We start from the raw sequence: 20026 nt of genomic DNA, 5'->3' as shown, positions 1-20026 counted from the left end.
CACATTTCAGTACAATAACACCACACATTTCCATTAAGGCCTATAAAACACGAAGAAAAATCATAATACATTACAATGTTTCAGACATTTGCTTAAAATAATACTTTTAAAGTTCCTTTTGAAAACCCAGACCACTGCTCAGTTCCCTTAACTTTTGTGGTAAATGATTCCATTCTCTCATGGCTTGAAACATCACTGTCCGTCGGCTCTGGTTTGTTCTACATTTAGGCAGAATGAAACACTGTCCTTTGGCATGCCTTGTTGGATAAAAATGAGCGCCTTTAGCGCCTTTTTTTCTACTTATTGAGTTTATCTGACTATAAACAAGTATTATTGTATCTGCAAGCTTATTTCAGAAGGTATTTGTGCCATTTTCTCCCACAAGTCCCTGAAATAATTCTACTAACACCTTGATGTGGAGTCATGCGTGGAATGTGAAATGTATCTTTTGAGGTTTCATTCTCATGGGCACACTTCTCTTATTATAGTTTACTTGATCAAGTGTCCTCCCCGATCAAAAAACAAACAAACAAAAAACAAACAAAACAAAAAACCAATGCTCCCACATTTTATTAAATGTAGATCACATCAGTTCTACAGGAAGGTAAGTGTCTTTGTGTAAAAACTCCTTCCTTTTTATGCTCAAGTTATGTCCGCTGTGTTGTCAAAGATCTGCAACATGTATCCGCCGTAGTGGATAAAGATTCCTTGTGATGGTTCAGGATCACGGCCAGGAGCAGCTGCCGGTGGTGTCTGATGGGAGACGTCGGAGTCTCAAGGTCTTTTCTCAAAATTCTGCCTGATTGCAGCGAGTCCAAAGCTGCAGCATCCCAGAGTGACCTCAGCTGCACCTTTTTGGTGCAACCATTATTGTTTCACTGATCCTTAAATCAAACAAATAAAACAAAACAAATATGTAAATCTCAGCACCATTTCAAGCGTATAATTACGTCTGATGGTTTGGCTTTTCTCGAAGTGTTGTGTGACTAAGAAGTTGAGACCTACTGTAATTTGAGACCCTGTAATTGAGAATTCTGTGTTGTTAAGACCTGTGGCAGTGCTTGTACAACACTGTTATTACATATGTGTGTTATTATGATGGATATCTATGGAAGTAAATCTGTGCCATCAGAGTTTGAATTTGAATTTTTAAGGTTGAATGTTTTTATCATCAAAATCAGTTTGAAGTTGAATTTCTGAGGTTGAATTTGTTTAGCATCAAAGTATTCAGCCTCAAAAACTTCAACCTAAAAAAAAAAAAAAATTAACCTAAAAAAAATCTACCTCAGAAAAATTCAACCCCCCAAAAAAATTCAACCTCAAAAAAATTCAACCTAAAAAAATAGAAAAGCGGGAAGAAGCAATCGATCCCTGTCTCAATCATCCAAACGTCACAGATTTACTTCCATAAATGTTGGATGATTGAGACAGGGATCGATTGTTTCTTCCCGCTTTTCTATTTTTTTAGGTTAAATTTTTTTGAGGTTGAATTTTTTTTTTAGGTAGAATTTTTTTTTTTTTTTTTTTTAGGTTGAAGTTTTTGAGGCTGAATACTTTGATGCTAAACAAATTCAACCTCAGAAATTCAACTTCAAACTCTGATTTTGATGATAAAAAATTTTCTATTTCAATTTCCTACTTGATTTTCTATTTTTTGAGATTGAAATTTTTTTTGAGGTTGAATTTTTTGAGGTTGAATTTTTTTTTTTTTTTTAGGGTGAAGTTTTTGAGGCTGAATATTTTGATGCTAAACAAATTCAACCTTAGAAATTCAACTTCAAACTCTGATTTTGATGCTAAACAAATTCAACCTTAGAAATTCAACTTCAAACTCTGATTTTGATGCTAAAAAAATTCAACCTTAAAATTCAAATTCAAACTCTGATGGCACAGATTTACTTCCATAGATATCTAAGTTGCCATGATATTCAATATTAATGCTGAAATTAACATTCAATAAGTAGTAAATTGTCTGTGGGTCTGCATGTCAGGTATAAACTGCAGGTATGATGATTATGTCAGAGATCTTCAGCTCAGAGTAACAGACCACATGTTGCATGTGGGATAAAAGGACATCTTGGATAAACTTGTAGCGAGCATTCCTGAGCCACTGTTGATGGATTATTATGTTTTCATATTTACTCTTTGGCCATCTGGAGCACAAATAATAGAGTCTGTGTATTTTAGGCTGCATGGGAAAGTTTTGTTGGAACCCAGTTGAGGCCACAGTGAGATGAAGATTCAGGAATTCAAGTGTTTCATGCAAATCTGCCACCTGTGTTGGTGGCAGGTGCTGCTGAGATTTTCACGTTCAGATTCCAACATCACCTGCAGCACTCATCGGTGCTCTGAGGTACACTTCCTTATTCAATGTCTTGTTGCTGAATTGGATTTTTCTTTTAGTCTGCAAATAGAAATTAGTTAGTACATTTACAAATCCACACGCAGTTGGGTACACAAGTAATAATACAAGGGCATTGCACTATAATTTGAGTAACGTACGTCCATTTGTGTGTTTATTTTCATCCTCCCAGGTCCTTTGGCCGATTTCCACCAAACCCGATGTGTAGATGATGGTTAACCACAGAATCACCCTTAAAGAGATTGTTTTGGGAAAGGCCAGATTCACTGTGGTCAAAGGTTAAAAGTAAGACTCCCACCACCACCTCCAAGCTTGACACACATATTACAAAACTGTGTTTCTTGAATTCCCCAGGATTACACAAAGATCAGTAACTGGGGCCGAGGTGATGTCGGAGCGTCACACACCTCTCAGATCCTTGAGCCAATTTCCGCCAAACATGATATGTTGATGACAGTCCACTCATGAATTCTCCTGAAAGGATTTGTTTAGCAAAGGTCAAGGTCACTGGGGTAAAAGACCCAAATTTAGAGTTTTAGACTGATGTCCGCAAAACTTGGCTTAAACATGAAAGCGTGAATCCATCCTGCCCTGTATGAACAATTCAGGCAACATGTGGAGGTGTAATATAGTGCAGCAACTAAAAGAATATTTAGAGCAAAATCCTTGCAAATGGTGATACAAGCATCAACTTCGGCGCAAATACTCTTTAGACATTACTCTTTTGAAAAAACGACTTTTTTTTAATTTGATTTGTTTTGATTTATTTGGCAATAAAATACAAGTACATAAAATACATACATACAAGATATAAAATTGCAGAGGATAACACAAAAAAGCATAAACACTTATTTCCATTGTGGTCCTTGAGAAAAAAAAAACAAAAAACAAATTAATTAATAGTAAACAAAATCCTGATGACTATCAACTAAAAGTTTAAACATAAAAAATTCCTTAACACTTTTCTTAAAAACATCTTTAGTCCTTAACAATTTAACAGAAACAGGGAGATCATTCCATAATTTAACACCTATATGACTAAAATAATTCTTACTGAAACTACCAACATGATTAACAATGAAAGATGCCTATTTCTGGTACGGTTAATAGAAGATAACTGAAAATTAGGTGTCATATAATCAGGAGCGTTGTTATTTTAGATGTTATACACACGACTTAACTTTAGCTGACTTACTCAATACTCAATCGGTAACATACCAACATGTTTAAAATCTTCAGCCCCTATGTGACTACGTGGGGGAAGATTTAACATAAACCTAATAACTTTATTCTGAGCCACTTGCAGTCTGGAATTTAAATTTCTTAGACAAACCACTGTACCAAGCCAGCTGAATTTTCAATAGGCCGCCAGGTCAATTGAAGAATTACAGAGGGGTCAAAATTTAAATTCTTCGAATCAAATTGAAAACTACACTACATTATTTGTCTGATCATAATGATTCCAAAAAGGTATAGTTTGGACTATCTACGACTGAATGTCCAGGAGTTATGGGCTAAAAACAGCAAAAAATGGTAACAAAGGTCAGTTTCAGTTTGTACAGGGTTCAAAAGTTAAAGCCGCTCTGATTTTGGTAGAAAATAATGCAAATTATTAGTTAACAGGGTTTTAAAAAGGAATAGTTTGGACCATGTATCATGCTTAGTTATCATGTTACAGGGTAACATATGTCACATGTCATAGAATCCAATGGACATTGACCTTGTTTGACCTTCACTTTGGAGACTAAACATTCAACACAATCAAACTATGCCATTTATTAATCCTATTAACTCAACCAATAATTTGCATCACTTTTTACCAGAATTGGAGCAACATTTTATGTTACAGCCTTATTCCAAAATGGATGAAATTCATTTTTTCCCCTGAAAATTCTACACACAACACCCCATAATGACGACATCATTTTTTTATTATTATTTTTTGCAAATTTATTAAAACAAAAAAAAAAAACTAAGAAATCACATGTACGTAAGTATTCACACCCTTTGCTCAATACTTTGTTGATGCACATTTAGCAGCAATTACAGCCTCAAGTCTTCTTGAATGTGATGCCACAAGCTTGGTGCACCTTGATGGACTACCCAGCAGTAGGGAATAAGTTTCATTACACTAGAAGTCTTTCAGAAAGCGCTGTAACTAGGTTTAAGGATATGATTCCTTCTTTATGTTCTCTAATGCCATATAACAACACAGTGCAGAGTAGCTACCTAAACTCTGTAAGGGAGATAGAGTATCTCGTCAATAGTTTTACATCCTCATTGAAGACAACTTTGGATGCTGTAGCTCCTCTGAAAAAGAGAGCTTTAAATCAGAAGTGTCTGACTCCGTGGTATAACTCACAAACTCGTAGCTTAAAGCAGATAACCCGTAAGTTGGAGAGGAAATGGCGTCTCACTAATTTAGAAGATCTTCACTTAGCCTGGAAAAAGAGTCTGTTGCTCTATAAAAAAGCCCTCCGTAAAGCTAGGACATCTTTCTACTCATCACTAATTGAAGAAAATAAGAACAACCCCAGGTTTCTTTTCAGCACTGTAGCCAGGCTGACAAAGAGTCAGAGCTCTATTGAGCTGAGTATTCCATTAACTTTAACTAGTAATGAGTTCATGACTTTCTTTGCTAACAAAATTTTAACTATTAGAGAAAAAATTACTCATAACCATCCCAAAGACGTATCGTTATCTTTGGCTGCTTTCAGTGATGCCGGTATTTGGTTAGACTCTTTCTCTCCGATTGTTCTGTCTGAGTTATTTTCATTAGTTACTTCATCCAAACCATCAACATGTTTATTAGACCCCATTCCTACCAGGCTGCTCAAGGAAGCCCTACCATTATTTAATGCTTCGATCTTAAATATGATCAATCTATCTTTGTTAGTTGGCTATGTACCACACGCTTTTAAGGTGGCAGTAATTAAACCATTACTTAAAAAGCCATCACTTGACCCAGCTATCTTAGCTAATTATAGGCCAATCTCCAACCTTCCTTTTCTCTCAAAAATTCTTGAAAGGGTAGTTGTAAAACAGCTAACTGATCATCTGCAGAGGAATGGTCTATTTGAAGAGTTTCAGTCAGGTTTTAGAATTCATCATAGTACAGAAACAGCATTAGTGAAGGTTACAAATGATCTTCTTATGGCCTCGGACAGTGGACTCATCTCTGTGCTTGTTCTGTTAGACCTCAGTGCTGCTTTTGATACTGTTGACCATAAAATTTTATTACAGAGATTAGAGCATGCCATAGGTATTAAAGGCACTGCGCTGCGGTGGTTTGAATCATATTTGTCTAATAGATTACAATTTGTTCATGTAAATGGGGAATCTTCTTCACAGACTAAAGTTAATTATGGAGTTCCACAAGGTTCTGTGCTAGGACCAATTTTATTCACTTTATATATGCTTCCCTTAGGCAGTATTATTAGACGGTATTGCTTAAATTTTCATTGTTACGCAGATGATACCCAGCTTTATCTATCCATGAAGCCAGAGGACACACACCAATTAGCTAAACTGCAGGACTGTCTTACAGACATAAAGACATGGATGACCTCTAATTTCCTGCTTTTAAACTCAGATAAAACTGAAGTTATTGTACTTGGCCCCACAAATCTTAGAAACATGGTGTCTAACCAGATCCTTACTCTGGATGGCATTACCCTGACCTCTAGTAATACTGTGAGAAATCTTGGAGTCATTTTTGATCAGGATATGTCATTCAAAGCGCATATTAAACAAATATGTAGGACTGCTTTTTTGCATTTACGCAATATCTCTAAAATTAGAAAGGTCTTGTCTCAGAGTGATGCTGAAAAACTAATTCATGCATTTATTTCCTCTAGGCTGGACTATTGTAATTCATTATTATCAGGTTGTCCTAAAAGTTCCCTAAAAAGCCTTCAGTTAATTCAAAATGCTGCAGCTAGAGTACTGACGGGGACTGGAAGGAGAGAGCATATCTCACCCATATTGGCCTCTCTTCATTGGCTTCCTGTTAATTCTAGAATAGAATTTAAAATTCTTCTTCTTACTTATAAGGTTTTGAATAATCAGGTCCCATCTTATCTTAGGGACCTCGTAGTACCATATCACCCCAATAGAGCGCTTCGCTCTCAGACTGCAGGCTTACTTGTAGTTCCTAGGGTTTGTAAGAGTAGAATGGGAGGCAGAGCCTTCAGCTTTCAGGCTCCTCTCCTGTGGAACCAGCTCCCAATTCAGATCAGGGAGACAGACACCCTCTCTACTTTTAAGATTAGGCTTAAAACTTTCCTTTTTGCTAAAGCTTATAGTTAGGGCTGGATCAGGTGACCCTGAACCATCCCTTAGTTATGCTGCTATAGACGTAGACTGCTGGGGGGTTCCCATGATGCACTGTTTCTTTCTCTTTTTGCTCTGTATGCACCACTCTGCATTTAATCATTAGTGATCGATCTCTGCTCCCCTCCACAGCATGTCTTTTTCCTGGTTCTCTCCCTCAGCCCCAACCAGTCCCAGCAGAAGACTGCCCCTCCCTGAGCCTGGTTCTGCTGGAGGTTTCTTCCTGTTAAAAGGGAGTTTTTCCTTCCCACTGTAGCCAAGTGCTTGCTCACAGGGGGTCGTTTTGACCGTTGGGGTTTTACATAATTATTGTATGGCCTTGCCTTACAATATAAAGCGCCTTGGGGCAACTGTTTGTTGTGATTTGGCGCTATATAAAAAAAATTGATTGATTGATTGATTGATTCCTCTTTGCTGGACCTCTCAAGCTGCATCAGGTTGGATGGAGAGCATTGGTGCACAGCCATTTTCAGATCTCTCCAGAGATGTTCAATTGGACTCAGGTCTGGGCTCTGGCTGGGCCACTCAAGGACATTCTCAGAGTTGTCCCGAAGCCACTCCTTTGATATCTTGGCTGTGTGCTTAGGGTCATTGTCCTGCTGAAAGATGAACTGTCGCCCCAGTCTGAGGTCAAGAGTGCTCTGAAGCAAGTTTTCATCCAGAGATGGTTGTTCTTCTGGAAGGTTCTCCTCTCTCCACAGAGGAATGCTAGAGCTCTGACAGAGTGACAATCGGGTTCTTGGTCACCTCCCTGACTAAGGCCCTTCTAACCAGATTGCTCAGTTTAGATGGGCGGCCAGCTCTAGGAAGAAACCTGGTGGATCTGAACTTCTTCCACTTACAGATGATGGAGGCCACTGTACTCATTGAGACCTTCAAAGCAGCAGAAATATTTCTGTACCCTTCCCCAGATTGTGCCTTGAGACAATCCTGTCTCTGAGGTCTACAGACAATTCCTTTGACTTCATGCTTGGTTTGTGCTCTGACATGCTGTCAGCTGTGGGACCTTATTTGTAGACAGGTGTGTGTCTTTCCAAATCATGTCCAATCAAATGATCCAGTCCAATCCAATCAAAAGCAAACATTTCCACCGTAAAGTTGGACCTTTTGACATGGGATTCTATGAGGAGTGACTCAGTTTATGAGTCAGTCTCAAGTGACCATTTAAGTAACTGCACAATTTGTCACTTCCACATTGACTTCAGTTCTCAACACAAGAAGTTGGTGCTTGGACGAGCTGCACACTGGATGACAAGCAGACAGAGGAACACCAGAACCTGCAGATCAGCACGATCCATGCTGACAGAGAGCAGGATTCAAACTAATATCATCCATATTTTAATAAAACATTTAACTTCACAAGCATGCAGTAATAAAAGCAGTTATTTTCTGTATTTCACACTTTACATGAGTGGAGCAGCAACATTTCTTGCACCTTTATATCTCCTGCTGCTTTTCAAACGGTCCCACATTCTGTGTGTGTCAGCAAACAAAGTCTTGTATCGACTTGAAGCCAGCGTTCCTGTGGCTCAGTTAATGACTGATGTTTGTACATTTCCTGCACGCGTCTGCACACTAACACACGCAGTGTGTGGATTCTGGCCGACACCACAAAGGTGGGTTGTGACACAGTCGAGGCCTCACTGAGAACATGTGAGGTTCTGCATGTGGCTCACTGCTGTTGAAAACTGTGGATCCCTCCAAACATTTCACACTGTGCTTTCAGACACAAACATCACCTGCAGCACACGTCGCTGCTTTGTGTTACACTTCGAACTTCCACATCTCACCCTTGAACCACAACAGCAAGAGAATGACTTTATTGCTGTTTGCCAGCAAAGAATTTTGCCTTTTATTAGAACAATAAAAATTCAGAGATAGTAGAGAACATGAAGCGATAAGCTGAGGTGAATGGAGGCTTGTTTTTGACCGTTTCACAGTCTGCTACTGTAAACAGTGAGGCGGCACTCTGTGTTCTTTTTTTCCCATCACTGGAATTGCAGGAAAACAGAATTAATTTCAATTCAATTTTTCAATTTATTTCCTTTATATAGCACCAAATCACAACAGAGTTGCTTCAAGGCGCTTCACACAGGTAAGGTCTAACTTTACCAACCCCCAGAGCAACAGTGGTAAGGAAAAACTCCCTCTGAGGAAGAAACTTCAAGCAGACCAGACTCATAGGGGTGACCCTCTGTTTGGGCCACGATACAAACATAAATTACAGAACAATTCACGGACGAAAATACAAGAATTGCTGTTGGTGCACAGGACAGGAGGGTCGCCAACACAAACACAACTCCCATCTCTGGATGGAGCTGCACCTTAAACAGAGAAAAAACAGAATCAGGCATCAGAAAGACAAAAAATACTGTATAATTTGTCAGCATTAATCAACAAGAAAAACAGAAGAAATACTAAGGTGATCGCCAGCCGCTAGCCCTAAGATTCACTAAAAGACACAGAATTTAGGTGAAGTTGAGGCTGCGGCCCACTTCAATTACTAATAACATGAATTAAAAGAGTAAAAAGCGTAAAACAAAACTGCACCAGTATGCTGGCCATATGAAAGGGAAAATAAGTGCGTCTTAAGTCTGGACGTGAAAATGTCCACAGAATCTGACTGTTTTATTGACGCAGGGAGATCATTCCACAGAACAGGGGCACGATAAGAGAAAGCTCTGTGACTCACAGACTTCTTATTCACCTTAGGGACAGAAAGTAGTCCTGCACCCTGAGAGCGTAAAGCCCGGGCCGGTACGTAAGGTTTAATTAGGTCAGCTAGGTAGGGAGGTGCCAGTCCATGAATAATTTTATAGGTTAGTAGCAGAACCTTAAAATCTGATCTCACTGGGACAGGAAGCCAGTGAAGAGACGCCAAAATGGGTGTAATGTGGTCAAACTTTCTGCTTTGTGTCAAAAGTCTGGCTGCAGCATTCTGAACCAATTGGAGACCCCTAATGCTAGACTGCGGTAAACCAGAAAATAGAACATTGCTGTAGTCCAATCTAGAAGAGATGAACGCATGGATCAGGGTCTCAGCATCAGCCATAGACAGGATGGGATAAATCTTCGCTATATTTCACAGGTGGAAGAAAGCAGTCCTAGTAATATTTCTAATATGGAGACCAAAGGACAACGAAGCATCAAAAATTACCCCAAGGTTCCTCACTTTGTCAGTGTGATGTATGACACACAAGCCTAGGCTGAGTGTTAACTGGTCAAATTGATGCCGATGCCAACAGAAGAGCAGCTTCAGATGCTTCAGCGGTGACAGTTTGTAAGAAATGATTTGTGTACGGCTCATTATGAACAGACAATAAATGGTAAATGGACTGCATTTATATAGCGCTTTCCATCTGCATCAGACGCTCAAAGCGCTTTACAATAATGCCTCACATTCACCCTAATGTGAGGCTGCTGCATACAAGGTGCCCACTACACACCGGAAGCAATAGAGGATTAAAGACTGTGATTTTTCAGTCAGGATGGGATTTTAACCAAGGATCTTCTGGTCTCAAGCCCAATGCCTTAACCACTAGACCATCACCTCCCCCAGAGTGCTGGAGTTTGAAATCTTCATGCAAACTCCAACAGCCAAAATGCAAACACGTTATTACTTTGTGAAACCACTTGTTTAGTCTTCCAGATGGAGATCATCACTTCTGGAAGTGAGAAACATCAGAGGTCCTGACACACACACACACACACACACACACACACACACACACACACACACACACACACACACACACACACACACACACACACACACACACACACACACACACACACATATATATATAAGTTCATATTATGAATTATAAATACTTACTGTCAGCAATACATGCAGTGAACTTTCAGGGAGCACACAGTACAGCAAGTTTTTATTTTAACAGTAAATGATATGACGTCTTTGTGACTTCATCATCATGAAGTTTCATACCAATAAATCACAAAAATTTTACTGATCAATATGAGCTTGTGATCAGATCTGTAGCCGCGTTGGTAGCACAGATATAAACATGCTTTTTGGCTTCTTGACCTTTGACCAGTCTGCTCCACAAGTGAATTTTCTGGACACATTAACCTGAGGAATACTTCTATGACGTTTGATTAAAATCAAAGAGATCTAAAGTGTTTTCTCTCCGTCCTTCTGCGGCTTGATTGAAAATATTTGTAACAGTGTGATATATAAAGGTCCTTCCATGTGTGGATCTGTGTGTGTGTCTGCAGTGAAGGCGTCACTCTCAGCCGCCACCTCACTCAGTGGTAAAAGTACAGCACAGACGTCTTGATGATCCATTCGGCCAAATAACCACAACATGACATATTATTTCAGATACTCATCACGCTGTGATACCAACAACTTCTAAAAGATGATGCTTTCAAGACACTTTGAATTATTAAATCCATCATGAGTCATTGCTTTAAGGTGCTCATCTTGGTCAATTCATCAGCCACAGTCTGAAAATAAACACAACACTTATAAATTCATAAATATAACGCAATGCTAAAATAACCCCAGCTTTTAATTATTAAGATCCTATTGTCTTACATAGAATTTGTACATGTTCAATAAGGCCCCTCGAACAATCAATCAATCAAAAACATTATCATATACCTATAAATGATGTGCCAATATGATTGGATAAAACACTAAAGAATAAATAGCAATACAACCTTTTCGCGGACGGGTAATATTTTTCATACCACCCGAGTAATCAGCCAGTCCGGACAGCAGAGCGGCGCCACGATGAAGAGGCGCGGTCAGAGGAACTGTGAAATACTGGTGAGTCACTATTAATAATTTCTTACGTGTCCAACCTCGTAGGTTGATCGTTAAAATTAAATTTGTTAGTTCTAAAAGCCATCATAATTATTTCTAGGAAAACATTCTAATTTTTTTCTACTAAGGTTTGAACTTTGAGTGTTTACACAGGATTACACAAAATGTTAATGCCTGTTCGAGAAAAGTGTATAAAGTGTGTAGTGAGGGGTTTTACAGCCTTAAAACATCTATAATAATTGTAAAAAATAACGCTGACTACTTCGCGGATTTCGCCTATTGCGGGTTATTTTTAGAATGTAACTCCTGCGATAAACGAGGGACCACTGTATATGATAAAATCGTTATCAAGTTGTTCACCAATGAACACGGCTTTTTACACCCTTCAGAAAACCATACAACATTTATCATTTATAGGTATATGATAAAATCGTTATCAAGTTGTTTTACCAATGAATATGGCTTTTTACACCCTTCAGAAAACCATACAACATTTATCATTTATAGGTATATGATAAAAAAGTTATCAAGTTGTTCACCAATGAATATGGCTTTTTACACCCTTCAGAAAACCATACAACATTTATCATTTATAGGTATATGATAAAATCGTTATCAAGTTGTTTTACCAATGAATATGGCTTTTTACACCCTGCAGAAAACCATACAACATTTATCATTTATAGGTATATGATAAAATCGTTATCAAGTTGTTTACCAATGAATATGGCTTTTTACACCCTTCAGAAAACCATACAACCTTTATCATTTATAGGTATATGATAAAATCGTTATCAAGTTGTTTACCAATGAATATGGCTTTTTACACCCTTCAGAAAACCATACAATATTTATCATTTATAGGTATATGATAAAATCGTTATCAAGTTGTTTTACCAATGAATATGGCTTTGTACACCCTGCAGAAAACCATACAACATTTATCATTTATAGGTATATGATAAAAAAGTTATCAAGTTGTTCACCAATGAATATGGCTTTTTACACCCTTCAGAAAACCATACAATATTTATCATTTATAGGTATATGATAAAATCATTATCAAGTTGTTTTACCAATGAATATGGCTTTTTACACCCTGCAGAAAACCATACAACATTTATCATTTATAGGTATATGATAAAATCGTTATCAAGTTGTTTACCAATGAATATGGCTTTTTACACCCTTCAGAAAACCATACAACATTTATCATTTATAGGTATATGATAAAATCATTATCAAGTTGTTCACCAATGAATATGGTTTTTTACACCCTTCAGAAAACCATACAATATTTATCATTTATAGGTATATGATAAAATCATTATCAAGTTGTTTACCAATGAATATGGCTTTTTACACCCTGCAGAAAACCATACAATATTTATCATTTATAGGTATATGATAAATCATTATCAAGTTGTTTACCAATGAATATGGCTTTTTACACCCTGCAGAAAACCATACAACATTTATCATTTATAGGTATATGATAAAATCGTTATCAAGTTGTTTACCAATGAATATGGCTTTTTACACCCTTCAGAAAACCATACAATATTTATCATTTATAGGTATAAGATAAAATCGTTATCAAGTTGTTTTACCAATGAATATGGCTTTTTACACCCTGCAGAAAACCATACAACATTTATCATTTATAGGTATATGATAAAATCGTTATCAAGTTGTTTACCAATGAATATGGCTTTTTACACCCTTCAGAAAACCATACAACATTTATCATTTATAGGTATATGATAAAATCGTTATCAAGTTGTTTACCAATGAATATGGCTTTTTACACCCTTCAGAAAACCATACAATATTTATCATTTATAGGTATATGATAAAATCGTTATCAAGTTGTTTACCAATGAATATGGCTTTTTACACCCTGCAGAAAACCATACAACATTTATCATTTATAGGTATATGATAAAATCGTTATCAAGTTGTTTACCAATGAATATGGCTTTTTACACCCTGCAGAAAACCATACAACATTTATCATTTATAGGTATATGATAAAATCGTTATCAAGTTGTTTACCAATGAATATGGCTTTTTACACCCTTCAGAAAACCATACAATATTTATCATTTATAGGTATATGATAAAATCGTTATCAAGTTGTTTACCAATGAATATGGCTTTTTACACCCTTCAGAAAACCATACAATATTTATCATTTATAGGTATATGATAAAATCGTTATCAAGTTGTTTACCAATGAATATGGCTTTTTACACCCTTCGGAAAACCATACAACATTTATCATTTATAGGTATATGATAAAATCGTTATCAAGTTGTTTACCAATGAATATGGCTTTTTACACCCTGAAGAAAACCATACAACATTTATCATTTATAGGTATATGATAAAATCGTTATCAAGTTGTTTACCAATGAATATGGCTTTTTACACCCTGAAGAAAACCATACACCATACGGCCTTCGGGTGTATGGTTTTCTTCAGGGTTCATAAAACCATATTCATTGGTAAAACAACTTGATAACTGATAATATTTATGTTTTAAGAGTGGAAGTTGTGCAAATGAAGGAATATTTGTAGTTCACCCTCTGTGCATTTGCAGGTATTAATGAGACAAATTTAACTCCACAGGAAGTTAGCTTTGAGTCAGCATAAGCTAGCATGCAAGCTAACATCTGCAAAATGTCTTGTAAATGACGCCAAACGTCCTATCAGGTTACAAAAACAGTGTTTTCAGTTTTAGAAGTGTTTATTTCTCACTAGCTTTTACATAATATATGAGAAACATGTATATAAACACACAAAACGAAGCGATTTTCGAGAGACCAGCCACTGACATTATGGTGCAGCTCTGCTCTGATTGGCTAAACAAACTGAAACAGAATGTGACTTTTTAACTTCTTAAAATACCTCTTAAAATCGGTCAAGGTTAGCCATCTTTGAACTTCTCCAAAGTCTGTGTCCCAAGAATGTTCCCTGTAAATTTGAAGACCCTGGCCATAATAGGACTGGACTTATGCTGACCACAGACTGACAGACAGACGGACGGACAAAAAGCCTTCACAATACCCGATGGCCATAGAGTAAAAATAAAACTTTTATCTTTATTTTCGGATTACAAACCTGATTTAGACGTGTATACAGCCCCCTACTGGACTGGAGTGTGTGGAATCATGTCATTAATTATTCTAAGTCAATACAATACAGAACATGAAACAATAAAATAGTCAAAACATACAATAAATATCTTAACACTAACAGGAAACAGCAGAAAGTTGGATAGTTTTAGCACAATCATACAATGCTTATAAAAGACCTGAACAAGAGCACTGTGAGTGCTGTAGTTCCATATGATAACCTAAAACCTCTGTATTAATGCATTGATTTATTATTATTTTTGAATAACAAAATGCTACCAACTTTGTTATTACTCTTTACCCAGGTGACAACGGGAAGCTCTGCCAGAAAATTCTTTGTAGATGCATCTACTAAATGTTGATGTATTTTTTCTGTTGGGGTGCCAAAATTTATGCACCTGCCCAATTTTGTTTAAATAATTATTGCACACTTTCTGTAAATACTAGAAACTTCATTTCACTTCTCAAATATCAGTGTGTTTCAGTGTTGTATAGTAACAAAGTAAAAATACTTCACTACTGTACTTAAGTACATTTTGGGAGACTTTGTACTTTACTTGAGTTTTTTAATTCAGCTTACTTTCACGTTTACTTCACTACATTTCCGACCTTAATTGCATACTTCTACTCCGATATATTTTCTATGCGCCATGCCGTTACTGGTTACAAAACACACACACACACACACACACATGAAAAAAGTCGTGTTTTCACCCAGAGACACCACTGATTACTAGTGACTGCAATGAAGTCAGGTCGATTTGTCATGAGGCATGTCCGGTAGGCTTTTTTGCAGTTGCACACTTGTGCTCTTGGGGGGTGTTTGTCAGGAAAATTATAATTTCTCTACATTGCAGCGGGTCTGTAATCAACTTTTCTGCAGCGCGGCTTTGCTTTGAACCTTGAATCAATCGAAGCAGTGATTCGCAGATCGAAGCAGTATTTCAATCTACGATTCGTGGATTGATTGTTTTATTTCGCTTTATCCTAATTTTTCCCCGCTAAAACCCTGAAGAGCATATGTCTGTGAGTAATATTTAATATTTTTATGTTAAACCGACCTGTTATGGTCTTCTGAAACAGTTGATAGATGTATTTTATAACTTAAAAACACGTTAGCATGTCTATGGCGTTTTCAATGTTAAAGTTAGCATTAAGTTGTTCGCATCGGCAATGTTTGTGTTGATTTGTTTTCTGTATAAGTAATGGCTCAGCGTCCGTTGTCATAAAAGAGTCAAATTAGAATTTTTTTTACAATTTTTTTACAATACAATTTTAGAGAAAGAGACAAAAAGAACCTAATGAAACAAAACACAACAGAAAAGATAAAACCATGTAACAATGAAAATAAATAAATACATATAGAAATAAATAACTGTTTCCTTTGAACACCTAGTGAGTAGCCTACTCTTGTTTAGGTTTTGAAACCTTGTTTCTGAAGTGTTTTTGTGTGATGTGCACAATTTTCAGTATTTTGACTAATACTACCAGTCATTTACAAGCCTAGATAAACTTATTAAAAAAAAAATCTTTACGTTTTTGATTATTAACATTTACTTGTACTTTTACTTTCAGTACTTGAGTACATTTAGTTGTACATTACTTGTCATACTTAAGTACAATAAATACTAGATACTTTAAGACTTTTACTTGAGTAGCATTTCAATCGGTGACTTGAACTTCTACCAAAGTCATTTTTTTAATGGGTATCTGTACTTTTACTTAAGTGTGATTTTCCAGTACTTTATACAACACTGGTGTGTTTGTCTGCTATATGATATATTTAACTGAAATTTTTGATCCAGACAATGAATGATTTATAAAGGAAAATCATGAAAATTATTAGGGGTGCCCAAACTTTTGCATACAACTGACACAAGACTGAACAGTTTTATGAATAGGTGACCTTTGTTGTGACACAGTGCGTTGACATACATCAGTTAATTTATTTGGTTAAAAAAAAGTGTCCATTCTCTTATTCCCGCCTTTTTCCTCTGTCTTTGTCTTTCGCCACTTGATCGTCCTCCTTACACGGTTTCACATGTGCCCACAGCAAAAATGTTGAATATCTCAAGGCCGAGCTGAGCCACAGGAAGATAAAAACTCAGGTTCCCAGACACTGGCAAATAATTCCACGCACCGCTTCGTCTGGTTACAATGATCTGCTCCTGCAAGTAGACGGACAGAAAAACCAGAGTCCTCATCCTGCTGCTAACCTGAGACAACAGAAAGTCCACACTGACCGTCCTGAACCTGCACCATGTCTTTTGCCATCTTTGTCACGATGATGCTTCTGTGCTCTTCAGTGGTGACTGCATTTGTCCTGCAGACATCCAGAGAAGAACGTGCAGCCTCTGCTGACCCTCCTGCAGCCCAACACAACAGGTTAGTGTCAAACTTGTTTGTGTCTTTAATGTGTGGTCAGTTTGGGTTGAGGTGAGCGATGTGTTGGGTGCAGGTTCCAGTCGTTGCACTCCATCAGGAAGAGTCTGCTGGAGGCTCTGGACCTGCAGACGGAGCCACAGCTGCCTGCTGCTGAGCTGCACAGTATCAGAGAACAATGGATGAGCAGCTTCAGGAACATCGATCTTCGAGCCAAACACAATGCAGGCAAGTGGGACCTGAGTCCAAAACTCAGAACCAACTCAAACCTGCAGCTGATTGAACAGAACGCTCACAGACAGACTGGACTGAATCTGGATCTACTTCCTGTTACTGATTGTCTTTCACGTTGCAGCGCTCTCTGGGTTCTCTATGTCTCCTGATGCTGCAAACACAAGTCTGACATGCTGCTCCACCGCCTCAGAGATCTCCATGAAAGGTGCACAACAATGCGTGTGCGTGTGCATGTGTCTGTGTCTTTATTTATTTATTTTAAAGCACAATAAGTCATGTGATCTCTCTTGTTCTGTTTGTCAGATCTGGGCTGGGACAGCTGGGTGATCTATCCTACCGGCCTCACCATTGTTCAGTGTGCACACTGCACACGTGAAGGAAACACTGTGCAAAACCCTCCAACCCACACCAACGGTGCACACGCACAGGTAGAACAAAATAAATGCAAATTACAACAAAATGTTCAAGTTCTCATGCAGAGTGAAAAAATTCTTGAAACTGAAATGACCTATAATTGTGGCTGTTATGAAAGTGAAGTAATTGCCAGTAGGTGAGTCTGGTGCACGCGCACAGGTACAACTCTGACCTCTGTTTTTTCCTTTTTCAATCATAATTACTCACATTCAAAATGTTGCCTTAAACAAAATGTCTTCAGTTCAGGTTGAGCCAGAAAAAGAAAGTTTTCAAATAGTCTAACTTTGGAAGATCTCACTGACATTTTGGACCTCCTATAGAGGAGTTATGCAGCCTATAATTGTGCTTCTGCTTTTTCAAGATAATCAAGTAGTAGAATAATTTTGTGTCATTTAATAATGTGCATCTTATTTGTGCCGTATTTTGTGTGTGTGTGGCTGTGTGCGTACATGTGTATTTCAGTGTATTAATCACCCCTCTGACTGTCTGCAGGTTCCGTGCTGCCGTCCCACCTCCCGTGACACGGTGCCCATCGTCTACATGGACGAGTCCAGCAGCATCGTCATTTCGTCCGTGCAGCTGATCCGTAACTGCGGCTGTGGACCTGGTGACCTGCAGCAGCTCGGCCAAGACTAGACTTTGTTTTGTAATGCTCTGATTTCTTTTACACACTAAAAAAAAAGACAGAAAAAAGGTTATAAAAGTTGACTTTTTTCTATTTCTAATACGTCTCTTGCTTTATACAGAGTGAAAACATGAGTGAAGTGCAGCTGCCAGCTGTTTCTGTTGAAACAGATCTCATGAACACAGTTATTTATAACAGCTGAAGGCTACTGAGTGTTCCTTTGAAATATTTGTGCCTGTCCAGAGCCAAAATCCTCTCAGCGTCCACATGGGTTCAATAACTGCAAAAGAAATTCTTCTTGCAGTTGAAGTTAAAAGAGAAATTTGTTTTTGTCATTTTCATGATCACGTCTGACTGTAAACTGAGTATCTGCAGTATTTGAGGTTGTTGTGGTTCAAACGAACCTAATGACAGCAGATTGTCTTCAGCAGCTAAACTCACTGCAGTTGGAACACCATCTGTGCTGAGATTTTTCCCCCCCACAGTGTCCACTGGCTTCATTTTCACTTCTGCTATATTCAAAAACATCACTAAGACTTTTTATATTTGTGTAATATATCACATTTTACAACATTAACACAAAACTTGTTTTCTTGTGTGCTACATATATCTACTTCAAAATGTTTGTTCACGAGTCTATCACAGTAAAACTTTGTATCACCTAAACTTCATCAATAAATGTAAACATTGATTGTTCTTATGATGCCATTTTTGAGTATTTGTGCCATTTAGTTTTTCTTTGCACCCATTTTTTAAACACTATTGTGTAGGATTTGGGGTGTTTATTGACACAAATAGAATATAGCATTCATTATTACCTGCAACAATGAACTGATGTGTTTTGATAAGCTCTGAATGATTTATTCATTTTGATATGTGAGTGGGCCCCCTCATGCATACAGTAGCCCAAAAGGGACATAATCTGCAATGGCACTAAATCTTACACATTGTAGCTTTATTTTTTTTTCCCATGTGCTGTCATCTGATACGTGCATCAATTTCCCTGTTTTTTTTTTTTTTTTTACACAGAAACAATATTTGAAACAGTTGATTTTGTGTACCTGGCAGACTGTAGAAGTGAACAGCAGAGGGAGAACTTTTGGCAGAGTGCTGCAGAAAATCAAACATTTGGCAGAAGACCATCACACTGCGCTCTGTATATTTTATTCCCTCATTGTTTAATCTTTTCCAGACTGCTGTGGAATCTTTTCATAAGAGCTGAAGATCTGCTGTTTGTTTGCTGCTGGACAGAATCTTAAGTTCAATCACTGCATAGATTATTTTCTGCAGTTTCCCTATCTTCTGGCTGTGGGAGCGAATCAATGCACACAGAAGAGTCCTTTGCAGGGGTCAATCCTCAAAATGACAAGCTGCTAGATGGAATGCACAAGAATGATATACATGCAAACTCACCACCTTCAGGATAATCAGAATATATATATATATATATATGGTCAAGTTCACAAGTGTCAGGTTTTGTAATTTTGAATTTTTACTGTGGAATTTAAATGAAATAAATCAAGTGGTGCAGACTTTCTGCTTTACTTCAGTGAGTTTAAGAAAAATATCACATTGATTATTTAGGAATTACAGCTATTTGTACACATAAGTGTCTCCATTTTCAGAACCCATAAGTAACCAGACATTTTTATATCACTTTGGATGAGTCAGGGAACAGATACATGAACATTTCCAAGTCCCTCAATACTTAATTTCCATCAATCACTAAAAAAAACAAAACAAAGATAATG

General features: G+C 37.4%; 1 protein-coding gene across 1 annotated transcript; it reads left to right on the top strand.

The window, feature by feature from the left end:
• The first annotated feature begins 16482 nt into the window (after nt 1-16482).
• LOC117530061 lies at nt 16483-18332 on the top strand. Its single transcript, XM_034192994.1, has 5 exons — nt 16483-17005; nt 17079-17230; nt 17313-17441; nt 17540-17667; nt 18140-18332. Exons 1-5 carry the CDS (start codon nt 16881-16883, stop codon nt 18284-18286), a joined length of 681 nt encoding a protein of 226 aa, XP_034048885.1. The 5' UTR covers nt 16483-16880; the 3' UTR covers nt 18287-18332.
• Nucleotides 18333-20026: the final 1694 nt, after the last annotated feature.

Source organism: Thalassophryne amazonica, chromosome 17 (assembly GCF_902500255.1).
Source record: "Thalassophryne amazonica chromosome 17, fThaAma1.1, whole genome shotgun sequence".
Classification (NCBI taxonomy): Eukaryota; Metazoa; Chordata; class Actinopteri; order Batrachoidiformes; family Batrachoididae; genus Thalassophryne; species Thalassophryne amazonica.
Note: the sequence above shows the minus strand (reverse complement) of the source record. Positions and strands in the feature narration are given on the sequence as shown.

Excerpts from the sequence above, each read along its gene's own strand:
- LOC117530061 (XM_034192994.1), top strand. The coding sequence starts at position 16,881 with ATGTCTTTTGCCATCTTTGTCACGATGATGCTTCTGTGCTCTTCAGTG. Across the intron at positions 17,006-17,078 it reads CCTGCAGCCCAACACAACAG|GTTCCAGTCGTTGCACTCCA; the intron begins GTTAGTGTCAAA and ends TGTTGGGTGCAG. Across the intron at positions 17,442-17,539 it reads CTCAGAGATCTCCATGAAAG|ATCTGGGCTGGGACAGCTGG; the intron begins GTGCACAACAAT and ends TCTGTTTGTCAG.